The sequence below is a fragment of the Bufo gargarizans genome, chromosome 1, assembly GCF_014858855.1.
Source record: "Bufo gargarizans isolate SCDJY-AF-19 chromosome 1, ASM1485885v1, whole genome shotgun sequence".
Lineage (NCBI taxonomy): Eukaryota > Metazoa > Chordata > Amphibia > Anura > Bufonidae > Bufo > Bufo gargarizans.
This window is the reverse complement of record NC_058080.1, coordinates 704573164-704597632: the sequence shown is the minus strand read 5'-3', so window position 1 is coordinate 704597632 and position 24469 is coordinate 704573164. Positions and strand designations below refer to the sequence as shown.

The window sequence follows — 24469 nt, the reverse complement described above, 5'->3', positions numbered from 1 at the left end:
TAGGCCCCTTCTTGGACCAATCTAGGATACCCTAATAGGATAATTGACAACCCTTTAAAATATAAAAGTTGTTGGATCCCTGATGCCATTGGAGGTTAGGAGGTGCCAATTTCACTAAGAGGATAAAAGGGAATTTGATATATTTCAAGTAGTGTACATTCACAAAGAAACTCAGAAACTATATACCAAGAAGGAAACAAAATATTTATTTTAGACAAGCAAGTTTAAGCCTAAGAGGATGACACATAACTTTTGCCACATAGAAAAGTTTGATTTTTAGCACTATGCGGAAGCTTGAGCTCAGTAGGGCACTATCTGGAAGCTTGAGCTCAGTAGGGCATATCGAAAGTTGTGGTTGGAAAGGTCATGACAATATCCTGCTGAGGCCAAATGAACTATTACTTGTTCAAGTTAAGATATATAAAGAATTCTGTAGACCAATATTTTCCAACCTGTGGCTCTGAGGCTGCTGCTAAAACTCTGAGCATGTCCTGACAGTCTTTGGTGGGCAAGAAATTCAGAGAGTTGTAGATCTGCAACATAGGTGGGGCCCCGGTCACAGATTTTACCTTGGGATACAGGATCTTCAAGTTGCTCATCTGCGAAGTTATACGTTGAGGGCATTTTGCAAAATCTTTAACCCAGTCCCTGAAACTTGATATAATGGTGGAGTGGGTATAGGAGCTTATCAAACAGTATCGAACTGACACTCGTAATACGCTGGAGAAGTGTTGCAGTGTGATATATGAGCAATCGAGAGAAGTCTTATAGTGGAACTTATATATCAATAGTATCAATCAAAATGACAGCTGATCAACAAAAACAAGCCCTCACACAGGACTATCAATAGAAAAATGAAAAAAAGTTATGGCTCTCAGAATAAAGCAACACAAAAGCAGATGATTTTATAAGGCCCGCTTCACATATATCAGCTGTGTTATTTTATGCCGGAACCAGACACAACTGATCTACGGTATGTCTACTGCACTTCAGTGCACCAATCCGGAGTCTGTACACTGATAGCGTCAGGCAGGAAAACTGAGACTGCAGAGTTATTTGACATCGGGCATCACAACTGGTGCACCAGGTGTATGAGAACGATCCCATCGAAAACTATGGATCAGTCATGGCTTCAGTTCCACTCTGACATTTTCAACTTTGCAAATTAAACTGGATTGCCGGATATATGTGAAGGGGCCCTAAAAAGTGTTTTTATTGTATAAAAGTAGTAAAACATTACAAGTCTATAAACATGTAATCATGCTGAATGGTGACCACCTTAAAATTGAAACCGCAAAACCCAAATCCCCAAAGGTTTGAAATGGCTTCTTGTTTCCATGACCACTCCCCCAAAAATGTAATTTCTTTAATACATTACATGTACTTCAGAATTGTGTCTTCATATGGCTAGTTTGACAGATGCTGGCCCTCACAAAGCTGGATTGAAAAAAAAATAAAAAAATCCTCCATTCTGAAGGCCAAATTCGAAGGGTTAAGAACCTAAGTTGCAGTAAAGTGTTACGCCCTCGTGGGCCAGCTGATGGGGGGTTTTAACACTAAATGGGACACCATAAATAATTCATGCTGAATTTCTACATGTGGCCATTGATGGAATTATCCTCTAGAACACAGCTCCCCACAGTCCACCCATGGAGTTCTCCTTTGTTTCCTTGGAGATGTGTTTCTTATGATTTCCATGCCAGTAGACACACTCGTCCTGGTTAGTGGCACAGCTGGACAGGTGAACCGCCCTGGACAATCCATCATCATATTTATTTTAATTGTATTGTAATGGTCCCGTAGGAGATCGGTTCAAATGAGCTTGACATTATTAAAATTTTAATGCTCAGTTTTCATAGCTGAATGAATATTTAAAGAGTATGTCCCGCTCTTAACTTATGATGATGAAGAAATTAATGGAACGTCTTGTTTAATGTATCGGTACGTGTTGATGCAGAAGAGTGGCGGGTGGGGGAAGGAGGGAACGAGTGAGTGTTTTGGCATAATTACTGGAAAGAGGTAGAATTGGCAACACATTAATCTTAAAGAATAGGGCAGAGGAGATGACTCTCAGTGGAGTTTGCAAGGAGAATGTGCCTTGTGGTGGAACAGACGGCAATCAGCAGTTCCAGGAACACAGATATTGTAGGAAATTGTTCCAAAACAATTGTCCCTGAGGCAATGGAAGATTAAATATTTACTCGCTAGTGCAGCTCTTGAAGTGAACGGGGACCCTCATATATGTTAATTTGGTGCAACATAAGGAGGCGACTACTAGGTGCCTTTATTTCGATAGGTCTCACAATCTAACATTCTCAGGTTCAACATATACAGTCTAGTCCTGTGATGGCTAGCCTCCGGCACTCCAGCTGTGGTAAAACTATGACTCCCAAAATGTAAACTTGCTTGGTTGTTCTCATAACCCCATAGAAATGAATGGAGCATGCTGGGAGTCTTAGTTTCATCACTGCAGGAGTTTCAGAGTTTAGCCATCACTGGTCTAGGGGAATCAATGAACCTACTAGTACGTTTCGGGCTGTGGGAAGTAATCCATACATGCACAGGGAGGACATACAGCCTTGCCTTTGACACCGAGGACCCCAGTGCCATTAGGTTACTGCTGGGACACTGTACTAAATGCCTATTCTACTGACATATTCCTGTTTTTAATTGAACTCAGTCTACAAAAAGGTTCCATATGCTGCACTGATGAGATCTAATAGGCGTACGGCATCTGTAAAGAAAATGCCGTACGCCTATTAGATCCTTAATAGAGGTACTATTAAGGACTGGGACGATTTTTGTTTTTACTTTTTTGTTTTCTACTCCCTGCCTTCTCGAAGCCATCATTTTTTTTTATTTTTTTTTACTCAGTATTCATTTTATATTGCATACAATATAGGGGAAGCTGTAAAAAAAATCCAAATGTGAAAATAGAAAACAAACCAAACAAATGCAACTTCCCCATAACTGTAATTTTATAGGTTTCATTTTTTTAATCGGGTTCCCTAAGAAGTAGAAATGTATATCGTTTTTATTGTGTTTTAAAGCTTTAAAAATAAAAATAAAAACTTTAAAAAAAAAACTTTTTTTAGTTATTTACATCTACGATGCTGTGTAAAGGCTTATTTTTCATGGGGTGATTTGTAGTTTTTTATTTATACCATTTCTATTCAACTTTTTTGGGAAGGTGAAGCAATGAAGGTTCAACCCCCAAAAAATGACTTTTTAGAAATGGACAGCAGCCTGCCTCAGTAAGCTGAGGACTCATACTTACCCATTTCCGTCCTCCATGCTGCCTCCGCTGTGTCCATGTTCTGGTCCCTGGAGTGTCTACTTCTAGTGCAGCATGGGCATGGTCACCTTCTCTGCTGCAGCCAATGATTGGCTTCATTAGTGACATGATCTTCCAAAAGGAACAAAAAGTTAAGCTTTAGATGCAACTAGATGGCAGGTACCAATCCACTAAGTCAATGCTTAGTCTTTTAAACATGCCTTGAAGCACATTTTAGATTGTCCCTCAACAGAACTGGATTAACTAGGTGAGAGGCCTTGGTTGGGATCTGGGGGGGGGGGGGTATCTCTCCTTAAGGAGAGCGCCTGATCACCTAGTACGTGTGTCTTATAGGCCAGGTAATGCTCCTATAGGTTTAGCAAATCAGGTGAATTTCTCTCTTGCTCTGTCTATTCTACTAAGACGAATTTGAAAAAACAATTTAAGTCTAGCGAATCGATTCGCTCATCTGTAATTTATTTTGTACTCATCTTTGGTTTGTGTAGACAGGTAGAAACCACACACTTACTGTCTGGATACTTGAAAGGAGCCCAGCTGAGTCTGCATCATTGTAGCTGACTAATCCTCCCTGTAAATAAAAATGCAATAAATTAATGGGAAAACAAGGACTAAGAATCCAGATCCTGATAGTTTGTAGCTGCCTGTGAGCTGAACCGGCGGCCTCACTGTATATCTCTGTCTGTGAAGCGCAAGGCAGAGGAAGAAGGATCGATACGTAGACGGATAGACCATGATTTCTTGTGATATATGAAAACACCCCTGCAGGACTGGCCCAGGACAGGCTCTATAACTCTCTGGCTAGTATTACTCTGGTGGTGAGTGATTTGTAAGGGGCAGAGGCTCGGGAATCCATCACCCGTGGACAGGTGGTACTCGTTTCTTTACTTAGAGCCCTGTGATGTCAGCAGACAGTAATGTGCTGTAAATTACCGTATACATGTATTATAGCTAAGGGGTGAGCTTTCTGAGGATTGGTTATGGGCTGTGGCGCCATTAGATGACCAATGAATTTCCGCATTATTTACAATTACAAATCCCATCATGAAACACCATCCTCAGTTTCTATTTGGTTACTCAGATACAAGACAGCTAGGCTGCTGTTTGGTGGATGGCCATCAAATGGTTAATAAAAAATAAATACTTACCTCGCTGATCCCCAATCACTGCTGATCAAAGGGTAACATCTCAACACAGCTGGAAATGACCAATCACTGGTGGAGGCGGGTCCTCACTGCAGCTAGTGATTGGCTGAGGCAGAGCAGGAAATTGAGCCCAGCGGGGACCCAGCCATCATCACAACAGCAGTGACTTTTTTTTTTTTTTTTTAACCATTTAATGGCCAACTGCTTTTTTGTACTGGAATGTTACATTAAACAGTTCTATGGAATCTAGAAAAATCATCATGCCAGTTGGTGATTAGTGTTGATCACGAATATTCTAATTGCAAATTTTTATCGCGAATATTAGCACTTCGAGAATTTGCAAGTATCTAGAATATAGTGCTATATATTCGTATTCGCGAATATTCAATTTTTTTTTTCCTCTGAACCCATGATCCCTCACTGCTTCTTGCTTGTGGGCCAATGAGAAGGCTGCAATATCTTTGACTTTAGGAGTAGTGTTGATGGCAAATTTTCGTATCGCAAATATTTATCACAAATTTTTATCGCAAATTTTCCGATTTTCTCAATCAAGAAAATAATGGCTAGAGATCACGAATTCTACAATTCGCAAATATATGATGAATATTTGCCCAAATATTTGCGAAATATAGCAAATTGGAATATTGCCCCTGCCGCTCATCATTGTTGGTGATCTATAACAGAGCAGCTACAGTATTCCTGAGAGAGGCCATCGCCAATATCCTACCTCTCCAAACACGCTACTGCAGTAGTAGGTGTACATTGTAATGTAGACCATAGAGGTGTACCTGGAAAACCACAGATAAAATACTGTGATACCATCACAGGTGCAAATTGGTGCTCCTGGGCCCAAAGCAAAATCCGTAAAATAACCCCCTATCATATGTCATTTATAATACTGGTGTCTTCACAAGTAGATAGATAGATAGATAGATAGATAGATAGATAGATAGATAGATAATAGATAGATAGATAGATAATAGATAGATAATAGATAGATAGATAGATAGATAGATAGATAGATAGATATTTAGATAGATAGATATTTAGATAGATAGATAGATAGATAGATAGATAGATAGATAGAAAATAGGTAATTAGATAGATAGATAGACATATACACTGACCTCTCTCAGCTGTCGCCCCTGGGGGCTTCCTAATTCTTTGCTCACTGTACATATTAATGTAACACATTCAGCTGTTATAATTACAATTAAAGCCATCCTGAGTAATTATTTGGCCTCTTTTCTGGCAGTGTAGCCCTCCCTCACCAAAGCTCCAAGCAGGGGATCCTAATTACTTCCTGTGCAGTGTTCCACCCAGTAATTACTGAATTTTATGTCAAGTTGACTCTAATTATGAGAACTCAACTGCTAAAAAAAAAAGAGAACTCGTCAAGTTCATCTGCGACACAGCGATCTCTGATATCGGCAGCTTTGTATTGAGTGGTGGACATGGATTTGTATACAGCAAAGGTGGACCTCTTGTGCTTGTATGGAACACAATGTCCTAGGCAGGGTTAGAAAAAAAAAACACAACTTTGATATTTAATATATTTAATATCATGTCTCAAGTTTCAGTCACCTCCAGTGCTGCATTCAGAATTCTGCTATGTTGATGTGCAGTACTCCATACTAAGGTCTGGTTCATACTCTGATGATCGGGGAAATTGCAGTAGTATTGAGATCAGTACCACTATTGCCTTGTGATGTTATTATGCTGCTGATCGCCCAGGTTCTGGCTGCTGGAAAACCCTCTCTTAACAGCTAACAACTCCTAGACCAGGGATACTCAACCTGCGGCCCTCCAGCTGTTGTAAAACTACAACTCCTAGACCTTGCCCCTACAAGGTCCCTATGTGAGGAATATTGTATGATAAGGCAACCATTAACCAGAATGGATAAACACAAAGTCAGATGGAGTAGATACCACTATGAATTGGGCAATACACCATAACACACCATAGCAAACCAGTAACTGAGCAGACACTGAACAAGCAGGGAGTTACAGTAAGACCTGGGAGGGAAGAGCAATTTAGTAGCATATTGAATGCCGCTCAGGATGTAATTAGAGTGCAAGGCATGATGAAATGTAAAATAAAATGAAAAAGGTGCAGATTTTTTATGTGGTGTACGGTGTTCAATATTAGAGAGCAATTTTTTCTTTACTGAGTAGTCAGGAGCCACTTCATTAAAGTCAAGGGTCTTGGGGGAGATGATGATACCATATACTGTAATTAAAGATCATAATTAAAGATCTTTTTATGAAAGTGGTAACCTACAAATGAGCTCTGGGGCCAAGTTAAAGAAATACATAAAAGCAGAGTTATTACCTCAGAGACCCGAGATTTACCTCAGAGCGCTCAGACAAAACGCGGCTTCTGAGGGCTAAACAGTCAGTGCTATGGTCTATGGGGCTGAGCCTTCAGATAATATCTCAGAGCTTCCTCAGCTTTTTAGTTTGGGTTTAAAGGCGGGTTTACATGTCTTGTTGGAACAGCAGATTGTCGGCTTCTTGTTCAGTGAGGGAGACCACACATTTGCCTGCAGCGATCTTCTTCACTGTATGAGGATGGGGGATCGGTAATGCGATCCCTCGTCCCCATACAGAATCATTGTTTCTGGGCTGAAGATCGCTGTTTGAACCACCATCTACTGCCCAGAAGCCATAATCGGTGGTGCCTGCACGAGACATGATCACCCGATGAACAAGCGTTTCGCTCGTTCATCAGGTTATCGGCGACACATATATATGGGCAGATTGTCGGGAAAAGCGTTTGCAGGAACGTTCGTTCCCGATAATCTGCCTAATGTTCGATCCGTGTAAATCCACCTTAAGGCTAAGATGGCCGGGCAACTGAGGCTTGTGACAACCACAAATCTTAAAATATACCGTATAGCCATATTATTTAGCATTTTTATTGCACTGGCATTAGGTTACTTTATTACAGCTCTGTATGGCGGAAGTTGTTTAGGCATCACATGACTCTGTATTGTATTTTACATATGCTGTGTGTGGATGAAAGTATTATATGTCCAGCACATGAAATTATTATATAGATGACACTGGCCCTTATGTATTTGTGTATGGAAGTATTACACTGTATGCCCAACATATGAAATTATTATTATACTGTATAGCGCTTATTTATTTGTATACTGTATGGAAGAATTGTCCAACATATGATATTTTTTTATATGTACTGTACGATACTGCGTAGCGCTTATGTATTTGTATAATGTATGGAATATGGAAATTATTATTGGACCATACTGTATAGTGCTTATGTATTTGTATACTGAGGCTCTTGCTCTATTCCAAGCAATAATTAAAAATTCATAAATTCATTAAAAGTTTATAAATGTTGTGACATCTCTATAAAGGTATTTTTCCAGAACACATTTTCCATTATTTTAATGTAGTGGTTATATTATGACCTGGGCCTCCTTTAGGCAACAATACAGTATGTCCCATTGTACCGGACCAAAGGCCCCTTTATACAGTATGGCCCAATGGAGCAGACAATTGTCGGGAAGGAAGCATTCCTTCCTGACAATCCCATGCTCATCAGTGGAGGAGGGATCACTAATGCCATTGCTCGTCCCCATACAGAATCATTGTATACCGCAGAAGATGATTTAGGTGTCCGCACCAATGATCCTCTTACCCGATGAACGAGTGTTTCACCCTATGTGTCTGATGTGGCAAGAGGAGAATTTAAGACTTCCTCAAACTGCAGTAGACAATGCAATTGAAGTTCCAAAAATAGCTGAGTGAGCACGCTAGGCTATTTTCGGAAGTCCCATAGCGGTAAATGGAAAGCACACCACGGAAGAGCAGCCACCTCTCCATTCACTACTATGGACTGCCGGAAATAGCCGAGCCAGCAGAACTCCCATAACAGTGACCGATGGCTCTTCGTGCACATGCGGCTGCTCTCTTTTCACTTTGGGGGTCCCGTTCTTTATACAGTCTTAGCAATATGCCATCAATGTCCAGATGGGAATACGCCTTTAAAGGGGTATTCCCATCTCAGACAATGTGGGCTTATCGCTACGATATGTCCCCATTGTCTGAAAGTGCAGGTCCCACCGCTGAGACCCACACCTACACCAAGAATGGAGCGGGGAAGGTGCTGGCTGGAGGACCCTGAGTTTCCCCGGGTCAGTCCAATACCAAGCACTCTCCCCATAAAAGTGAATGGTAGCGCTCTACACTTGCGCGGCCACCACTGCCACTCATTTCTATGGGGCTGACGGAAATAACCGAGCCAGTACTCAGCTATTTTCAGCGACCCCATAGAAACTAATGGACGGCAGGTGCACACTCCGGAACTTTGCCGGCTGCCTTTACGAGATAGGCGCGGATTCCAGCAGTGGAACCCGCACCCATCAAACAATGAGGACATATCCTAGTGATTTGCCCCATTGTCTGAGATGGGAATATCCCTTTAAGGCAGGGCCTAAGTCCCATAGTTGCTCTGCGTCGAGTCAATTACTTATTGTTAAATCCATTCTATGGATCCATTCAGGGTATTGTACAGAGGTGCTAATTTAACAGAATATATCCAGGTAACAGATTTCCTCTAAGGGGTTCACAAAGACCAACATAGGCATGTATACAGCTAGGTTTCTGATGTAGCAGTGCTGAGTTTGTCATTTCTTAGTTGGTACAACTCATGGCGATATTGCAACGTGTTTCCAGGATAGGACTGCCAATAAACCTTCCTTTACATCACAGCGCACAAAACACATTTAATTAGCATTTTCTCCCTTCTAATATATGTTCTACCTTTTTTGTGTCTTGCAGATGAACCGACCAATCCAGGTGAAGCCAGCTGACAGTGAAAGCAGAGGAGGTAGTAGTTGGCATTGCTCCAAGCATAATTGCTAAGTAGCCCTGTGATTGCCTAGTAGATTTTGTCATGCAGTGCGCTGATCAATTAGCAGCCTAATCACTGCCAGAGAAATCCCCTCTGCAGAGTGGCTTTCTTACTTATTAAATCCCTTTCTCTTTTCTTCACTTTGTATTTTTTCTCTTCTTCTTCTTCACATTCAATTATTATTTGGTTTCTAAAGGCAGGAGGTGCCAGAGATTACATAGGAAACCAATAAATGCCTTGTTAAGTAGCTTGCTGTCAGGCGTTGATTTTCCTGAAAGTTGAAAATGAATCCAAACTTTTTCTCTGCGGACTGGTTGGAAACTTTCTGAAACAAGATGGTTCCAACTAGTTTCCTGTTAATGTTTTTTCAGGCAATGGTAGAACAAGAAATGTGACTCTAGAGGTTAAAGCAGGGTTTCGTTAAAGGGGTTTTCAGGGACTTAGATACTCATGGATCATCACTATCAGATTGATGGGGTTCCAACACCCCTACCGATGAGCTGTTTCGGGAAGCTGGTGGCACCATAGACTGTACAGCGGACAGAGCTAGAAGCAGAAAGCTCCATCTACTATGTAGTGACTGTGCCGGTTACTGCATCTTGGCTTCCATTCAAGTGAATGGGAGCTACATAAAGTACGCCAGTGCCAGAAACTACACATTAGATGGAGCCTTCCGTCCATTGTACAGTTTCTGGTGACGGTGGGTGCTGCACGAAACAGCCCAAAACAGGGTTGGGTGTTAGATCCACACCAATTTGATATAGACCTTGATAAGCGTAAAAGCCATCTTGCGACTTTAAGTTTAGCATAGAATACTCTTAGTATCGTGGGAATTGTCCGCTTTGCTCCATATTTATATCCAACAAGTCCAATTCTCCAAACAATTCTCTGACATCTACCATTGTCAGATCTGGTCAACATTTATCTAATATGTATGAGTACCACCTTTTGAGGAGCTCTATTATATGATATCAACATAGCAGTAAAGGGTTAAAGAGTCATTTTTCTTTTAAAAATTCTGTGATTTGTCATAAAGTTTTTATGGGTGGAGTTCCAGATGCTGAGGCCCCCACCAATCATTAAATCGGGGAGACAGAAGCATTCAGCCGGGTGGTGGACTCTCCTTTCTAATTGAAGATGAGCTCATAGACCAGGGATGGCCAACCTGTGGCTCTCCAGCTGTTGCAAAACTACAACTTCCAGCATGCCCAGACTGCCTATAGCAGGGCATGGTGGGAATGATAGTTTTACAACATCTGGAGAGCCGCAGGTTGGCCATCCCTGTCATAGACCTTGTATTAAGCCTGTCTCCAGATAGCAAGGAGAGCGGGCACTCAGATGACAGATTCTGTCTACTCTTTTTAGAGATTTGTAGAGGTCTCTGCACCCGGACCCCCTCTGATCAAAACTGTGTCAATATGACACATCAACGTTTTTTGGAAAGCTTCTCATGTATACATTGGTGGTTGTGTTGACTTCTATGTGTATGTACAACTTTGTTCTACAGTATATCCCACTTTAGTTGAAGAGTTCAATGTGGACATTACTTGTGGGATTGCTTCAAGAGGTGATATTGTAAATAATACTTAAAGAAGTAGTGGTGGGGCACTCTCTATAGTATTGAGAACTGTAGGGTTTATTAATAAATATATAAATATGAATATAAAAGTGATATATACAATTGATTTAGCAGCAATAATAATACATAGAATGCTAAAACACATAACGCAGTGTTCCCAAAAGGCATCTCCTTCAATAGTCCATCAATAGATAGCCTCCAATAATTCCCAATGACTGGATGGGATACTGGTCATCCAGACCTACAATAGTATCGATTTGTCCACAATGTAAAAAGATATATCAAATACGATTAAGTTACAGCCAGATATCTTCCAAAATCCGAATCAATGTACCAGGTAGTCTCCAGTCTAAAGCGCAAGCAAGCGCTGACAATATTCAGAGCGGCGTCCCGCTCACTTGTCTGAGACAGCGGCGTCCCGCTGTATTATTCGGATAATGCGATCGCTAACTTTCACAAAACTGAGACGATCTTACCAGGAGGACTTCAGTGGATTTCTCCTGCCCTCGACGCGGTGTGCCTCTTGTGTGTTTCTGCGCTCCGGTCTCAAGGGCTGTTACTTGCCAGAGAATCTCGTGCCAACGATGGCAATGCACGTGGCCCCGCAAAGGATAAAAGTTTCTCTCCGTACAGCAGGCGTTGTTCGCGCAAATGGATGTTGCAGAATGGTAAATTCCACTCCTCCCTAGGTGGTAGATAATCGTGTGTCTGTGTTTCAATACTGGGGGATAATACCATATGCGTTTTGGGGTTTAAAAGGATGACCCCTTCATCAGTGGAACCACTGATGAAGGGGTCATCCTTTTAAACCCCGAAACGCGTATGGTATTATCCCCCAGTATTGGAACACAGACACACGATTATCTACCACCTAAGGAGGAGTGGAATTTACCATTCTGCAACATCCATTTGCGCGAACAACGCCTGCTGTACGGAGAGAAACTTTTATCCTTTGCGGGGCCACGTGCATTGCCATCGTTGGCCCGAGATTCTCTGGCAAGTAACAGCCCTTGAGACCGGAGCGCAGAAACACACAAGAGGCACACCGCGTCGAAGGCAGGAGAAATCCACTGAAGTCCTCCTGGTAAGATTGTGTCAGTTTTGCGAAAGTTAGCGATCGCATTATCCGAATAATACAGCGGGACGCCGCTGTCTCAGACAAGTGAGCGGGACGCCGCTCTGAATATTGTCAGCGCTTGCTTGCGCTTTAGACTGGAGACTACCTGGCACATTGATTCGGATTTTGGAAGATATCTGGCTGTAACTTAATCGTATTTGATATATCTTTTTACATTGTGGACAAATCAATACTATTGTAGGTCTGGATGACCAGTATCCCATCCAGTCTTTGGGAATTATTGGAGGCTATCTATTGATGGACTATTGAAGGAGATGCCTTTTCGGAACACTGCGTTATGTGTTTTAGCATTCTATGTATTATTATTGCTGCTAAATCAATTGTAATATAGATTTTTCGGATATCTATTCACTTTTATATTCATATTTATATATTTATTAATAAACCCTACTGTTCTCAATACTATAGAGAGTGCCCCACCACTACTTCTTTACATATTTTGATTTCTGTCGGATTGGGTGTTATCTGTCAGTCGGTGCACCTCAAATTGATTCCTTGTCACTCTTGTGCGACATATCTCTAGTTTGTAAATAATACTGATTGTATTGAATTCTTAATAATTGTCAAATGACAAATATATGCAGTAAGTACGTTTTTACCCATTCTTAACCCATCTTTTTGTGTTCTTATAATCTACTGTGGTCCTCATCATCTCCACATGGCAGTGGCAGCCATGTCTGTTGGTTTTACTGAAAGGAAATCCGTCACCAGTTTTATGCTTCTCTATCTGAGGGAGACAGAGGCCTTGATTGAAATGTTGGGTCGCTTACCTTTCTCAACCCATTTTAGTAAAAATCAATATTTGGCAGCACCAGCATGGTCCAAGTGCTGGAGTCCGCCCAAGACACTGTTCAAGCTCGGGAGTAGTCTTCTTCATTATTTCGGTTCTCCCTGTCCTATTGATGGGCAGCTTTCTTCCCAGCTTTCTACAGTACAGGGAGAAAGCTGTCAATCCTCCGTAGATAGGGCAGCATAAATCTGGTGACATCTTCCCTTTATTTTAGATAAGGATATGAATCCGGCAGGATTGGTGTCCTGCAAGTGGTAGGCTCTTAAAGGGGTTCTTCAATTAGTGATGTTATAAAGGGTAGTCCACTGATCAGGATCCCTCTCTTTTAGCAAGAATGGAGTTCTGCTGAAAAAAACAGGTCCCATTCAAACTTTGTCACGTCTTTGTGCCACTTCTCTACTCATATTTGGGTAGCACTATTGGGAGTCTGTCAGCACATTTACCCCTTTTTAACAGTTCCCATAGCGCTGTAGCCGCAACACAGATGATTAAAACAGTACCTTTATATGCTTTTGTGGACTTGTAAAACTGCCAAAAACGAACGTTGATGCATATGTAAATGAGGGCTCGCAAGTGCCCAGGGCGGCGTCCACCGCGTTGGAGCCCAGGCAGCTCTGCCTCTTTGGCTCTTATCCCCGCCCAGCCTCTTCCTCTGTCCGCCCATCTGTTTTCTCTCCCCCTAAGCGAGATCCCGCGCCTACGCGCTGACTTCCTTGGTCGGGGCATGCGCATAAGCTACTGCGATGCCGTGCCAGCAATGGGCATCGCAGTGCGCTTGCCCCGGCCAAGAAAGTCATCGCGCAGGCGCGGGATCTCGCTGAGGGGGAGAGAAAACAGATGGGCGGGCAGAGGAAGAGGCTGGGCGGGGATAAGAGCCAAAGAGGCAGAGCTGCCTGGGCTCCAACGCGGTGGACGCCGCCCTGGGCACTTGCGAGCCCTCATTTACATATGCATCAAAGTTCGTTTTTGGCAGTTTTACAAGTCCACAAAAGCATATAAAGGTACAGTTTTTGTCATCTGTGTTGCGGCTACAGCGCTATGGGAACTTTTAAAAAGGGGTAAATGTGCTGACAGACTCCCTTTAAAGAGGAACCATCATCTAGTTTTTAATGAGTATTCAGGTGTGTTTGATTTATACCGTTATGTGGATGTGAATAGCTGTTGTCTATGGCACGTGAGACACTCATAGCTTCCTCAGTCAATCAAAAGTGTTGAGAGACCTCATATGATGGCTGCTTTGGATGTGTAGGGTCATATAGGAATACGGTATTCTATGTGGCCAGGAAGAGCCAATACTTTCTGTTGGCAGATCTCTGGTACCTTTAGATTGCCCTTTTATCTTCTTACATTGGGGGTTTATACCCTCTTTACTAGAAGGGTGAATTTTTTTTTCCGTCCCTGGTCTTGACCATTTATGACTATGATATTTTCCTAGAATTTAAAATCTATGTGACCCGTACAAATTTACCCAGTGTCCTATTTCAATGTTCACAAATTTATGAGCTATTAATACGAAATGCCTTCACCGCCTGTATTCTGCCTGCAGTCATTGTCTGACCTGAGATCTGATCTAACCTCTGAGTGCCCGATCCCCTTGTCACCACAGTTTGCCACGTATCTGACCAAATAAACATGAACTCTGCAAAAGAAAAAGTGATAAGACACTGACTGGTCAGACAAAGCCAACGTGTGTCCCCAAGCAATGTAAACCTGCTATAACATTGTCCTAACAATGCAAGAGTTCATTTTAAAGGCTAAAGACAGTGTAAGCCTCCCAGGCAGCTTAATGCCGAGGTAACTGCTCCAAACAGGCTTAAAAGAAGCTGGAATCTTGGTCCAGGTCATTGTTCTGGAAGGATTTAAAAAAAAATTACCATGTAAGAAAGTCTTTAGTATTGTGATAAGGTTGTGTCCAGGATATTCTCTAGCATAGTAAGAGTTTAAAGTATATAAATGATCGGTGGGGATATGACTGCAGGAACCCCCACTGACCTCTAGAACAGAGGTCCTTAGCCCCTCATTTTGGAAGCATTTAACGGGCATGCATGCACCCTGTTGCTCCACTCAAAGTCTATCGACCTGATGGAGATAGTTGAGCTGCTGAATGGAGAGGCAGAGTGCATGCATGGCCACCGCTCCATTCAGATGCTCCTGGAATGCAGCTTGAGACCCATGTTTAATGGGTCATAGCTGGACCCCCACTCATCATCCATGTTTGTTGTTGGATAACCCCTTTAAAGGAAACTCTCAAAGTGCCCTGGCAGTTGTAGACCCAAAGAAAAAGGGTTTAAAGTGCTGCTCCATCTTGATGTAGTTACAAACATTCGAAGGTCACTTAAAGTTCCCTCCCTGCTATAAAATTAATGTTTACCGATACAGGGTGCTCATAAAGGAACTGACAAAGAATTTAAGAAAAATACATCCAGACGCAAATACAGACGGGCATGCTCTAGCGTGTGTATACTAGTGTCCTAAAAATAAAGCCCTGTATACTGTAAAGTGGCTTAGGAAACCCTTCCTCTGACACAAGCCACCAAGGTGCGCCGATGAACGCCATAGGTCTAGCTCCTGAAACTCTAAATCAGGGATCAGCAACCTTCCAGCTGCTGTGAAACTACAACTCCCTGCATGCACATCTATTCAGCTATTCTTGCAACTCTCACAGAAGTGAAAGGAGGATTCTGGGAGTTGTCGTTTCAGAACAGCTGGAGGTTGTTGATCCTTGCTCTAGATATTAGCTTTTCTCATTGGTGAAAGTTTTAGGTGGTGTACAACTGGGCGACCATGGTTGTACCCCACCCACCAGAGGGCATCAACCCTCTGCCCTGGCTACTATTGGGCAGTCGTCATCCTAGGGCTGCCCTGTGTCCTTTCTATATACTCTAACAGAGCATATCAACAGCGTTAGGGTACTTTCACACTAGCGTTATTCTTTTCCAGCACTGAGTTCCGTCCTAGGGGCTCAATACCGGAAAAGAACTGATCAGTTTTAACCTAATGCATTCTGAATGGAGAGCAATCCGTTCAGGATGCATCAGGATGTCTTCAGTTCAGTCTTTTTGCCTTTTAAGGACAGAGATAATACCGCAGCATGCTGCGGTTTTATCTCCATCCAAAATTCCGGAACACTTGCCCGGCATTTTTTTCCCATTGAAATGCATTAATGCCCGAGTGTTCCAGCAAAACGGATCCGGCATTACAGTCTGCGCATGCTCAAACTGCAAAAAATTTGAAAAAAAATTAAATGCCGGATCTGTTTTTCCGGATGACACCGGAGAGACGGATCCGGAATTTCAATGCATTTGTCAGACGGATCAGGATTCTGATCCGTCTGACAAATGCCATCAGTTGGCATACTTTTTGACGGATCCGGCAGGCAGTTCCGTCGACGGAACTGCCTGCTGGAATCCTCTGCCGCAAGTGTGAAAGTACCCTTAGTCCCTGCATTCTGGTTAAATGAATAGATCCTCTATCCACTGAATTGGGACCCACAGCTAGGACACCCACCGATAAGGAGAATGTAGCCCCATACCCTTGAAAGGAATGGAGTAGCAGGTCCAGTATGCACACTGGTGTAGATAGCAGAGCACCAGCTACGAGTTCATTCTCATGATCAGTGGGACGCCCACCGGTCTAATAGTCATCTCCTATTCAGTGAATAGGAGATAACTTCCTCTAACTGAAATATACCTTTAAGCTAAGCATCTAAATTCTTCCCAAAGCTTGAGACACAGAAAGGGTTAATGCTGCCCATGTTGCGCACCGCATTGCAGGTAGTGATTGTGCTGGTGTGTGCCGCTTGCAGAATAAAGCTTCATTGCACTACACCGGTTAAATAATAACCAATCTTAAAATGAATGAGGTCTGTTTGCAGAACAAATGGCCGTACATGAAACACTGGGCAAGATAATGTAGGTGCCTCAATCTGCTTCCCTCGTACGTTCTCAGGGGACAGAGTTCTCGCCTCGCATTGAAGAGGGATGTACATTCAGCTCTATTTTGCCACATCAATTTCTCTCATACATCACCCTGCGTTGATACTTTGCCCCCAAACTCGATTATTCAGCTGTTTCTTTACTTCCTCACAGTACCAGGCATGACCAAATATCTCCCTATTAATTGCATATTCAATACTTAAACAGCAAAAATGATGCTGACTTGCAATATCACTGTACCATAAAGAAAGAGATAGTCCATGCATTTACATAAAAAATAATAATGTGCTCAGTGCCGGCTGTGACTGGGGAGGAGGGAGGGAGGGGGTGCATTTTGTAAATTGATAGGAAGGTTTACACTATTCTGTGGGGAGATAAAGATTTAAATGGAGGCTGTTAATAGAAGTTCTTAAAGGTTCCTGCAGCTCCTAGTGATACTATAGGAAGAGGGCGGCCCTTCACTACCTGCTGCGTCGGTATTTAGTGTTAGTCTTCTTTTTTTCTTTCATAATAAGTTTAATGGCCATATTTTGTAAGTGGTGATGTGCAGTATCCACAAATGTCATAGGAGCTACGAATATGGAAGGCACTGTCATAACTTTTCTTCAAACTTCAAAATAGGTGGACAGAACCCTGATATTACCCACCGCATGAACTCCTTATCACGGGACAGGAAGGTCTCCTACTTATTACCTTCTATACTTCATCCTATCCCTTGCAGGACACAAAACAGATGTGATCCTTGAGTTCCAATGTGTATAGTGACATCAACCACTATAGTCCAGTCCTTCTTAACTATGCTTCCATCATTTCAGTCCTCATTCATGGGACACTATAATCCCTACCACTGATGCCGCAGGAACACCAATAAAACTTCAAAAAATTGGCCAATTGGGGCTGTATTTGCATTGAAATGGATAGACCAGCTGTTGTACAGCCATGTAGCCCCTTGACAGGACACAATGACTGTAGGTGAATAGACAGTCAAAGGTAAAGCTTTGCAGTAAGGGGTTGCTCTGTTGGTCCTTGGTGGACCACAAATGATGGAGTCCCATTCTTGGTCATGAGAGCGCTACAGCTAATCAATAACCTCAATGTTCACATGTGCAAAAGTGGTACATGTGAATGCTGAGGGTTTTGATTGGTTACAGAGGTCTCATGACCAAGAACAGGTCTCCATCACTTCTGGTCCATCAGGGACCACGAGGCACTGTGTTAGAATAGAGGGCATGTAGAAATATGAGTAAGGTTTTTTATAATTATTTTTTTTAACACATACCACCCTGACAAGTTTTTAAACCCTTTTAATGCCAAAAATTGTGTTCAAAATATAGCTTTCATGGAGACCTATGTTGCTCCAGAGAAACATACTGCCAAGTTTGTTTAGCATAATCCTGAAGGTATTATCTTTCTACTGCCTGTGGCTTGTTAAGAAGGTTAAAAGAGTTAAAACACATGAATTCAAGGCCAGACTACACACAGGGTTTGTAGTCTGTAGTCGCTCTGCCTAGGAGTTGTATGCATTGTACATTAGGAGATTTTCAACCAATATTGTTTGCAAGTTGCTTATTTTTTAAGATGCACTTGAACAATTTCGATCATAAAAATTGGTACAAACCCTTTAAAGTTTTTCCTCACTCGTTGTGCCACATAAATCTTATCCTTCGTCCATGTCTTTTGAGGATCCTGCAGAAAGCACAGCGAATGGTTGCAAGGTGGATAGAAAGAAAGCAGTAAATTCAGCCATACCAAAGGTATGATGGAAAGAAGACAGAGGAGGGTGGCTAAAGAAGCCACCTTGTAAATTGTCCTCTCCGTTGTCTGATTAGAGCTGGAGTCACAGCGCAGAAGCCAAACTGTATTGTGCTGTCATTTTATGTGACCATCTGCATAGGTGCCGTGGATTTGCTTTGATCATTATCTAAGAACCACACTTCCAAACAGCTTACTTTACATTGACTTGGACAATGCTTCATAAGTTTCCTCTTTTAGATTGCTACAAGTATAGAAGAGTCGATTGATTTTAGCTGTGGAGTACAGTAAGCAGAAAATCACTACCAAATGTGCTTACTTTGTGTTTTTTTTTTCCATAATAAAACATGAGTTTTAAGTGAAAAATACAATGTATAATTTAACACATTGTTACACTGAGCCGTGGGGATCACAGGTTGCCAGCCGGGTTCTCGGCGCGTCGCAGAGGAAGGGTTAAACAAGTATAACAGAAAGGCATCATTTTACATTTTGCTGTGGCATTCATTATTTGCTATCTTTCATGTCTGCACAGCATTAGCGCAAAATGATAAAGCCATCATTTCCAAACGGCAGTTTATATCGAAGGTGCTTGCCTTGAAAATGAGCTAGCTGCATTTTATAATGAGACTGGTAATAGGACTGCTGTACACTCTCACCCAATCTGCAAACGCTGTGGCAGGAGAACAGCTAGTAATCTTTGGCTCCCATGGCCAAAAATGGATGGAGACCCACTATTCCATGGCCAATAGTTCAAGGAACGGAGCATTATGATCATTGTGGTCTTCACTGTCACTTGTTTTCCCCCGGCCCTAGTCCTCTTAGTCTTCTGTATCTTTTTGATACTGAAAAGTATGCCAACTTCCAAAGGAAAAACCCCAAGGTCCAACTATAGGTGACCCTACAAAGAGCATTGAAGCGTGATTCGGATTATCAGTGGATGCTAATGCAGTTATTGTTCGTCAGTACATGGGAGCCTTCTAGATGGCAATGAAAAGCTCACTGAAAAGTCATCTAGTCTCCTGAAAGAAGCACTCCAATTTTGGAAGAACTTCATTATCAAGAACATGGTTCACATCTATGTTAAATTTTCCGTTCTTCTGATGCGTCCGAAGAACAAAAAAAGAAAACATGATCCTGTAAAAAACGGATCTTGTACATCAGTTGTATTTGGCATCGGTTTGAGCCACTTCTGTCTGAGATCTTTTTTTTTTTATGGAAAAAGGTACTGAATGCAGGAATTTTTTTCATTCTAAAAAAACTAATCTCAAATGGAAATGGTTCAAATGGATTCCAAATTTGCAACAAGATCCTGTTTTTTTGTTTTGTTTTTCCTGATGGATCAGAAGAACGGAAAATGAAACAGAGATGTGAACTCTCCCTAATTTTTACTCATTCTGCCCATAGGACCATTGTTTCATCAAGATGTCCTGTCACAGTTTTAGGTCTTCTTAATGACATGCTTAAGATTTTTCTGGCCATCCATCTTGTTGGTTCTCTCTCGCTTCCATTTTCCCCTTAAGCTTTCTTATCTCCCATGAGTTGGATCTTCCCACAGTATGTCCAGAATAAGATTAAGCTTTACTCTGGTCTTCATGCTTCTATCACAAAATTCATATTCATGTGGTCAAAGATCTTCTTGGGTTTTGAAAGTCTTTGAAGTTCAAAGATGTCAATACTTTTCCTTTCCCATGTCAAAGTTTTATGGGGGTCATTTACTAACAAGGTCTAAAAAAGTGAGTGGGGAAGGAGACGGGCCCATCTCATTTATCATTTTATACGTCTAGTTTAGGCATATAAAATGGTCTAAATGTAAGACAGCAAGGAAGCTGTCTTACATTTTGAAGGGATGGTGGATCCGCCGAAGTTATGTACAGGACTAATGTCTAAAATGTCAGTCTTAAAAAAATGACCCACTATACCTGTAAAATGCAGATGAAAATCACAACCTAGACAATTCTGATCTTGTTAGGACTCCATTACATTTGGACATGTTTTCTTGGCTTTTCCTCAAAGCTGAATATTGGCTTTTCCACTCATCTTGGAGGAACCACTCCTTAACTTCATACTCCATCATATTAATTTTTTTATTATTTCAAGACACAATGTCAAATCTGGTTAAGTAACATTAATATGGTCATGCACAATAATTCCTTAAAAGGCCTACATAAAAATGAACATACAAGTATATGGTGGATTTTAAGACTTGGACAAACTTTGGTTCTGCAGGATGTTTTGATTTTTCATTTAAGAATTGTCTGTGGTGTCAATATACATGTCTAGAAATAGATATGGTTGATGCAATTGCACAGCTAGATCTGACCTTTGTCAGCCACAGGATCCTCTCCTTGATGTAATACATGATTTATTTTGACTGATAGTGAAGACCATACTTTAAGCCAAGCAGAGCAGAAGCTTTCTGTCACCTCTTGTATCATATATTCAGCAATTCAAGTGAAAATACAAATATAGGGGGTCATTTATCAAACATAAATACGCCTAAATTAGGCGTATTTTTGGCGCAGATTGCGGTGCAAAGGTTCTTTGCTTCACAATGTGCGACTTTTCCCCACTCGTGCCAGGTCTAAAAGAGTGGTTGTGGCACAGACCGGCGTACTATTTTTTACGCCTGTTTTAGGTGTAGAAAATCTTCTGAATGTAAGACAGAAAGGCAGTTGTCTTACATTTAGAAGTGGCGGAGGATCAGCCGAAGTTATGTACAGGCCAGCATCTCTTGATAACTCCGGAGGATCCACCGCCAGGTATAGGAGTTATCAAGACCGGTTTTGAAGTGCCCGTCTTAATAAATGTGCCCCATAGTATGTATTAACTTATCTCATAATAATTTGAGTTCTTTTATCATTTCCACTGTCTTACTTCACACAACATTGAGCCCTTTAAAGCCATTATTTACAGTTTTTAAACTTGTAAAACCTTGCCTGACCACATGGTGTGCTGTTAAATAGTAATGTGTCCATAACCTACAAAGTCCATAAAGAAGTTAGTTTACAGCACCTCCTGGTGGTAGATCTAGGTAGTGCAGCAGTGAAAATGGTCTATTTTGAAAAAACTAAATATTTTTTGTGATGATTTTATTAAAAGAGGTTGTGTTCCATGGGTCCTATATGAAGGGTAAACCTACAAGTAATGTTTCATTTATGTCCTTCCTTACTCTCGCTCTTGGCTTAACATATAAGAGATATGTGGCCCAAGAAAACCAGCTTTAAAAAAAGTCCTTGATTTTGTGATACTCTGTCATGAGATGTTTATGTTATATGTGTATGTGTGGCCGGCCACCTAGTGGTTGTGATGTGAATAACAGTCTCTCAAGGATTTTGATAACATGTAGCGGGATTGCATTGAATTTGTTTCATGACAATTTGAATTCAAATGTGAGGGACACATCTGTACTTTCTTTTTTTTTTTTTTTACCAAGAGATCATTATTTTTACTAATCCCTTTAAATAATATCAATGCTGTATGGATGCCTTATTGACATTGAATGCAAAAGCCGAGCCTTTATCTCTAGGCTTGAAAAATCTCACGCAAACACTTTCAATTCTACGTTTCCAACAAAGCAGGTTTGTCCTTTTTAAGTGCATTTCCTTTGATTACAGAACACCACTGAAAAAAAAAGACAGGAAACAAGACACAATAATACGGTTTGTGATAATCCAATATCACTCCAATAAACTGCAGCAGCGAGAAAGTAATTTAAGATTTTCATTTATCAAATTACCAAACAATGACTTTCCTTTGCAAAGGGTGACATTTCAGGCTGGTGGTTTAAAGTTGGTAAATCTATTTTCCAATCACTTGAGAATTAATATCCGTTGCACTCTTTCCGAGTAGCCTGGAAATTACTCTCATTCTCAAAGCAGCCGTCAGAGGCGTCGAAATCAGAATCAATTTTAAAGTGTAGTGGTCCCTTAAAACCAGATGGAATTTTATTCTGCATGTGTAAGAGTGCCGGTACATACACAATGTAAAACATGATAATTCATAGACCAATATGTGCTCTTGAGGGTCAATCAACCTGAGGCTGACTTCAAGCCATCAAAGTAAAAATTCCATCATACATTTCTGGCGTTTTTCTGCCTTAAAGGGGTATTCTCATCTCAGACATTGGAGGCATATCACTAGGATATTTCACCAATGTTAGATACAGTAGTCCAGAATGGGGCCCCTAAAACGAAGGAGAGCAGACTGTGCATACACGTCATTCTCTTCAGTCCCAGTCTTGGGAGTTCCAAAATTTTTTGGAAATCCCATAGCAGTGCACATGCATGACCACCTCTCCATTTCCTCGTGCTTCATAGTAACTAATAAATTTTTCCTGAAATGGCAGTAAAAAAATAAATCATACTCACCTCATCCATTTGAGCACAAAGAGGCCTCCACAGCCATTTTGATTTAAGATCCCATGCAAAATCTTAACGTATGACATCATGACGTCCAGCGTAATAATGTCATTATGCACCATGTGAGATTTTATGCAGGATTTTCAATTAAAATGGCCCCTTCCATTCACTTTCAAACTGCTGATCGGGAAGGGTGCTGGATTTTAGAGCCCCAACAATCTGGTATTGATGGCCTATCCTAAAGATAGGCCATCAATATCAAAATATCAGAAAACCTTTTTAAAGGTATGTGTCCAACGTCATGTGAATTTTGAGTTTTGTGTGAAATCTGCTTCCTATACAACCCCATTTACATGCTCCCGAAAAAGTTCACTCCACTGAATGGCAACATTTTAATACTCGTGCAAATCTGCTACGGATCTGCTACACACCCACAGCACATCTTCAGCAAATGTGATTTCTGTCACATAAGTACTTTGACATGAGAACGTACCCATAATATCTATATGGCAAAATATAGGGAATGTGGAACAGAATAATCTTTCATCACCGAGAGGTTGTTTAATGTAGGTCTGCACAATAGAAAATGTACTATGTGGTAGATTGTCCATTGTGCTCTGTGTAATGAATAAACAAGGTTTTGCTCAACATCACACCAAGTGGCCAGGAGTGGAATTTTAAGTAAACTCTGGTTGAAATTAGCTAATTATTTCACCCAATTTGGAAATACATATGTGATCCCCGCACCACTATGATATAAATTGGGTGATTTATTTTCTGCTGTCATCCAAAATGAAAGCTTAGTGAATTTGGGTAGATTGGCAATTTTGGTGGCTCTCCAGGGGTTTATTTTACTATGTCTGTCATGCCAACTACTTTTTTTTAACTCTATAACCTGTAGAACTGACATCATCTTCTCTTGCAAATGCTGATGTTTCATGTACCCTCCGGCACTGTCTATTTTTCAGGAAATGCCTTCAGCACATCAACTAAGATGCCTTAAAACTTTTCAAGCCAGTTCTGACAAGGCCTTTGGCACAGATGACTTTTCCTCTATGCCTCTGAGTCTGTATAAACCTTTGAGCTTTATGCATCCTGTTACAAGACTTTTCATAAACCGCAGTCAAGATGAGCATTTTCTTTTTAAGCTCCAGAAAAAAACTGTACAGATAAATTTTCTAGACTTAAAGTAAACGCTAAATCGCTATTGTTTAATCAGCACAGAATTTCGTACCAATTAATCTCTTAACATACCTTAATTATAGAGAAGAAAGAATCAATTTTGGACAAACTGGATTCGTTGCAAACTTCACAAAAATTCTGCTGCCAAATTAATCCAAAGCTTTGGACGAATAGTGCAAATCTGCATCTGCGCATTTTACAGTGAAAATTGGAGGGGAATAAAACAGGAAGGAAGAAGATGGAGGAACATATGACCTTAGGAGGGAGGGGGGCTCGTCCTGATAGGATCAGTGGCTAACGGACAGCCTATAAGTCAATCAGGGGCGGGATTCTGTCAGGTCCTTTTGCTCAGAAGCAAGAAACACTATTGTTAGCATAGCTTGCGATCTGCTAGCATGTATTTCTCCAAATAAGAC

The 24469-nt window shown here is 41.3% G+C and overlaps 1 protein-coding gene across 1 annotated transcript in view; it reads left to right on the top strand.

The window, feature by feature from the left end:
• Nucleotides 1–24469, top strand: part of CELF4 (CUGBP Elav-like family member 4) — a 997927-nt gene that overhangs the window by 640076 nt on the left and 333382 nt on the right. The window contains exon 3 of the mRNA XM_044276293.1: nt 9247–9295. Within this exon, the coding sequence (XP_044132228.1) occupies nt 9247–9295 (49 nt within the window). The remainder of the gene's footprint in view (nt 1–9246; nt 9296–24469) is intronic.